Source organism: Colobus angolensis, unplaced genomic scaffold, assembly GCF_000951035.1.
Source record: "Colobus angolensis palliatus isolate OR3802 unplaced genomic scaffold, Cang.pa_1.0 Scaffold655, whole genome shotgun sequence".
Classification (NCBI taxonomy): domain Eukaryota; kingdom Metazoa; phylum Chordata; class Mammalia; order Primates; family Cercopithecidae; genus Colobus; species Colobus angolensis.
Window position 1 is genome coordinate 118,194 of NW_012120210.1, and position 5,940 is coordinate 124,133.

General features: G+C 39.2%; 1 protein-coding gene across 1 annotated transcript in view; it reads left to right on the forward strand.

The window, feature by feature from the left end:
* Positions 1 to 4,774, forward strand: part of LOC105500273 (eukaryotic peptide chain release factor GTP-binding subunit ERF3A-like) — a 54,237-nt gene extending 49,463 nt beyond the window's left edge. The window contains exons 12-15 of the mRNA XM_011925705.1: positions 266 to 287; positions 1,202 to 1,296; positions 1,454 to 1,622; positions 4,283 to 4,774. Of these exons, the coding sequence (XP_011781095.1) occupies positions 266 to 287; positions 1,202 to 1,296; positions 1,454 to 1,622; positions 4,283 to 4,335 (339 nt within the window). The 3' untranslated portion in view covers positions 4,336 to 4,774. The remainder of the gene's footprint in view (positions 1 to 265; positions 288 to 1,201; positions 1,297 to 1,453; positions 1,623 to 4,282) is intronic.
* The last annotated feature ends 1,166 nt before the right edge of the window (positions 4,775 to 5,940 follow it).

The following is a 5,940-nucleotide window of genomic DNA, read 5'->3' on the forward strand; positions in this document are numbered from 1 at the left end:
AAAAAAAAAAAAAAAAAGAAATTGGAATGTCAGTGCCTTTTGTCCTGATTATTGGTGACATGCCAGTTAACCCATCTTAGTGTACAGAAGGGGAATGGAAATATTATAAGCCACTTATATATCATAACCACAATAGGCACCTCATACAAGGTCTTCAAGCTGGTAGAAGTGCTTACTGGATAAGGAGTATTCTTTGTAAGTTCCTTTTTATGTTTGATCTCCTGATGATACATTTTAGAGTATCTAATATTTACTTTGACCGGAGCACAGTTACTGTGGAAGTCATGGTTTATGTGCTCATTCACAGCACATAGCTTTCTAGACAAGAAATCACACAGCTTTCCCTGTTACTAACAATCTAACCTCCCTGGGAGAATGACAGAGTAAGTGACTGGTGTGGTTAACAGAATTTTTTAAAGTTCTGTTCTAAGGTATGACAACTAATCAAGTTAGATTTTGATGCCAGATGTAAAGTTGTTTACTGGACCTTGGATATTGAGAAATGGATAAAGCTGGATAAGTTTACATCTAGGTAGCTTCTGAGCGGTAAAGATTAGCTTAATTCCTTGGGGAATATGAGGAAAGGCTTCCCAGAGAAGAAAGTTGGCCTGCTATCTTTTATTTTGTTTGGAGATAGAGTTTTGCTCTGTCACCCAGGCTGGAGTGCAGTGGCACGATCTCGGCTCACTGCAACTTCCACCTCCGGGATTCAAGCGATTGTCCTGCCTCAGCCTCCTGAGTAGCTGGAATTATAGGCGCCCACCACCAGGCCTAGCTGATTGTTTTGTATTTTTAGTAGAGACGGGGTTTCACCATGTTGTCCAGGCTGGTCTCGAACTCCTGGCCTCAAGTGTTCCCCCTGCCCACCACGCGTCGGCCTCCCAAAGTGCTGAGATTACAGGCGTGAGCCACTGCGCCCAGCCAGCCTGCTGTGTTTTGAAAGTTGACCAGGGACTCACCAAGAAGATTAATAGAAGATAGGATATTGAAATTCATGCTTTGAGGTCAAGCAGCCTAACCCCATCCTGTGAACAAAATTAGTAAGACAAACCCATCACCTCTAACACAAAAATCACTTTTAAGTTGGTGTCCTACTGAGATGGTAACACTAATTCTTGGGATTTATGTGGCACTTGGGAACACTGAATTCTTTTTTACCCTAAGGATAAAGATAAGAATGTGTATGTTTGTTTGTTTGTTTGACAGATAGTGATTATAGAGCACAAATCCATCATCTGCCCAGGCTATAATGCGGTGCTGCATATTCATACCTGTATTGAGGAAGTCGAAATAACAGTGAGTTTAAGATAATTGGTTTATTTCGGTTTTAATACCGTTTTATCTTCATAATTTCTAATCAGCAACAGTGATGCACTTTTATTTCTATACCTGTTCTTAAAGATTATTTCATTTGGCATTATTCTGATTTTCTCATACTCTTTTTCTTGGTTAGGCCTTAATCTGCTTGGTAGACAAAAAATCAGGAGAAAAAAGTAAGACCCGACCCCGTTTTGTGAAACAAGATCAAGTATGCATTGCTCGCTTAAGGACAGCAGGAACCATCTGCCTGGAGACCTTTAAGGACTTCCCTCAGATGGGTCGTTTTACCTTAAGAGATGAGGGTAAGAGTTTTTAAACTGATGTCTAGTAGCATATCCAGGATACCTAGCTTTGGTCATCTTCATCATCTCAGTACAGTACACATTGCAGCAGGTTCACAGAAAACTTCGATTCACATTCTGTATTCATATGAATGTTTTATGAGTTGAATATATTGAACAGAATTGACCACGTGTTTTAGCAGTAATGCCAAATCTAGTAATGCTCTACATAAAGAATCTTAATTTTGATGTTTTGTGAGTAGTGGATTTGGAGAGCTATTTTGTTTACTAAGACATTTCTATGATGTAATCCTTTGTAATATGTCTAGAGATTAAAAGGGATATAGAGAATGATTTTTTTTACACCTAATTTTTCAGAGGTCTAATGTTTGTGACCTTTTGTGTGCATCCATTTCTGCCTACCTCTCGGTGACGCAGAACAACTAATATTCCCATCTTGGGGTCATGAACTTCTTTGGCATAAAAACAAAATGATTGTTATGAAACATTTCCTTATGGTCTGTTAATATTCTTTTTCCTTTCCTTTTTTTGAGATGGAGTCTCGCTCTGTCACCCAGGCTGGAGGACAGTGGCACAATCTTGGCTCACTGCAAGCTCCACCTCCCAGGTTCACGCCATTCTCCTGCCTCGCCTCCCGAGTAGCTGTGGCTACAGGCGCCGCCACCACATCCAGCTACTTTTTTGTATTTTAAGTAGAGACAGGGTTTCACAGTGTTAGCCAGGATGGTCTTGATCTCCTGACCTCGTGGTCCGCCCACCTTGGCCTCCCAAAGTGCTGGGATTACAGACGTGAGCCACTGAGCCCGTCCCGGCTGTTAATATTCCTAACTTAGATAACCATTTTAAGACTATAGAAGACTTTACATAAAACTTTATAGTTCCATTCAAATACAGAATAGTCATTTCACAGGTTCATTCCAATTCCATTTAGCAAAAACTACTTTGTATCTACAAAGTGTCAAGAACTGTGCTAAGCCCTGGTGATAAATACAGTTCCTGAACCTTACATTGGACAAAATTGTATAAAGACAATGTTTATTTTACTTTAAAGGCCCAGAACTCTTCTGGTTGATAGTAAAACTGGTTATTGTGTTTATCTTATTACTATAACAAAATGATAGTTTTAGTTTACCACTCAGAACCTGATAAAATCAGGAAGACAGAAGAAAAGCAATTAATGTAGCAGGAATTCTTAACCCTAGAATTATTTTTCCCTAAAAGATAACTTGGGTTACAAAAAAAAAAGATAACTTGGCTTTTAGGTTTTCCACAAGACCCATGGGTTTTGTATCCCTGTCAGTCCACAGGAGTACGACCAGAAGGATGTGTTCACTGCATTGTAGTCAGTGGTGATTGCTGTGTCTTTTCAGTTACTTGAGGATAGGTTTTGGGATTTTTTTAGCAGCTTTATTGAGATACAATTTTCATAATATGAAATTGACCTGTTTTAAATATATAATTCAATGAATTTTAGTACGTTTACAGAATTGTACAACTATCACCATATACTAATGTTAGAACACTGAGAACACCTAAAAAGAAACCTTATACTTTTTCATAATCACCCCTTATTCCCACCTCCACCCCTAGGCAACCACTTTTCAATTTGTCTTTTATAGACACTCCATAAATAGAATTATAAAGTATGTGGTCCTTTGTCTAGTTTATTTTACTTAGTATGATTTTGAGGTTCAACCATGTAACATGTTATTTATTCCTTTTTATCGCTGAACAGTATTCCATTGTGTCGATATTCCACAAATACAGATATTCCCCCCCACCCCCACTTTTTTTTTAATCCAGAGGTTTTTGGCCCGGTGTGGTGCCTCATGCCTGTAATCCCAGCACTTTGGGAGGCCAAGGCAGGCAGATCACCTGAGGCCAAGAGTTCAAGACCAGCCTGGCCAACATAGTGAAACCCTTCCTCTACTAAAAATACAAAAATCAGCTGGGCATGGTGGCAGGCACCTATAATCAGCTACTCGGGAGGCTGAGGCAGGAGAATCGCTTGAACCTGGAAGGAGGAGGTTGCAGTCAGCCGAAGTTGCGCCACTGCACTCCAGCCTGGGTGGACAGAGTAAGACTCTGTCTTTACTCAGTGGCTCATGCCTGTAATCTCAGCACTTTGGGAGGCTGAGGCTGTGGATCACCTGAGGTCAGGAGTTGAAGACCAGCCAGGCCAATGTGGTGAAACCCCGTCTCTACTAAAAATACAAAAATTAGCTGGGTGTAGTAGCAGGCACTTGTAATCCCAGCTACTCGGGAGGCCGAGGCGGGCAAATCACCTGAGGTCAGGAGTTGAAGACCAGCCAGGCCAACGTGGTGAAACCCCGTCTCTACTAAAAATACAAAAATTAGCTGGGTGTAGTAGCAGGCACTTGTAATCCCAGCTACTCGGGAGGATGAAGCAGGAGAATTGCTTGGTGGGGGGCCGGGGGAGATAGGTTTTTGATACAGGGAACCATCTCTTTACCAGCTCCCCCAAATAAGACCCACTTATTAAGACTACCTAAATAGAAGTATCATGGGTTTGGCAGTAAAGCTAGTTAATTAGTAACTTACATTGTAAAAACTATTTTTGTGATTTAAAATAATGTTTTAATATCTTATATAGACTTGCTGTTAACTACTGAAAGATTTTTAAAAATTTTCATTTCTAGGAAAGACCATTGCAATTGGAAAAGTTCTGAAACTGGTTCCAGAGAAAGACTAAGCATTTTCTTGATGACCCTGCACAATACTGTGAGGAAAATTGACTGCAAAAGCCTACTTCACACCGCCTTCTCTTATTTTCTGCCCATAAACCTCTCCCCGTATTTTGCAAAGAGGAAATTCACAGCAAAAGTCCACATTATGTCAGCTTTCTCATATTGAGAGCTCTGCTATGCCACTGTTGAATTTTTCCCAAGATTCCCGTCCCTAGCCCCCTCTTCAAACTCTGCTTCCTTGGACAGATTTGGCAATAGCTTTGTAAGTGATGTGGACATAATTGCCTACAATAATGAAAACCTACGGGAATTTTTTTATTTTTCATTTTCCCCTTAGGCATCTTTAGTATTTTTTCCCCAGGCAGATCATTCTGAGTGTGCGAGTGTGTGTGCACATGTTACAAAGGCAACTACCATGTTAATAAAATATTCAATTTGAAATCCTTTTCGGTATTTGAATTGCTTTTGAATAATGTTTTTTATCTGGATGTAACATTGTTGCATTAGCTTTTTAACTTTCCCAAGTAATGGAATACATTTTATTACTTGGACTTTTATAAACTCTTTCCCGACCCACTATAAATGAGGCATTCACAGTGTTCAAGTCTGTATTAAAGGAAAGGATTAGTTTGACCCCTTCTTTTGATTGTTAATGCATACATGCAGTTAAATCCCTTTATCCAAATGTGACACTGCTTTACTAGGTCTTTTAGTTACTTATTTATTTTTTTTTCCAATTATATTGTAACATGATTTCTTAAACACAGTAAGTTGTTTTAAAATGAACAGCATACTGTAGTTTTTGTAAGTAAAGCGTAATGAAATTGTACCCCGAGAGAAAATTCCATTAACTCGTTAAATTAGTGGAATTTACAACAAATAAAGCATGTTTGAGACCTGGCAAAAATTCCTCTTTTAGTATTTATAAGAGCTGCATGCTTCTAGTATGAAAACCGTATCAGTTGCAGGTGCCACTTCTACAAGTTACCCAGTTTACTCTTTGTACCAGTAACTTTGAAGGCTGGATGATCCTTGCTGGTTAAAGCTAAATCTCAACCCAGCAACTAAATAAACATATTTCGAATCATCAGAATCTGCACAGACTAAAATTATCATCGATAAGTAGAATCAAGCACAGTGTAAGTTTTATCTCAATTATTTGAAATGCACTGAGTTTTCTTAAGTGTAAAGCTGAAATTTGCTCACCATGTTTTTGATGAACCACAGTGCAGCACTGTGGTGGTTTTAGATTGAATGACTTTCTGCTATAATTATCATGACTTTGAAATTTTTCATGAGAATAAATGAGGAATGGAGGCAATTTGTAGGTTTATCCGAAGCCCCCTTGATGTTGAGTGTTGCCATTTATCAAAGAGAACCTCTTTTAGATTGTGATTTCTGTCTAAATAAGGTACTTTGTAATTGTATATTTAATGACAAGTCCCTTCCCTGTAATTTTGCTCCTCAGAAAAGAAAAGCCTGGACAGACTGTATTTCCAGTCATAGAACATAAAACTTTATTGGGTGTTTTGTTGTGTTTTGGGACAGAGGCTTACTCTGTCACCTAGGCTGGAGTGCAGTGGCTCGATCTCGGCTCACTGCAGCCTCCA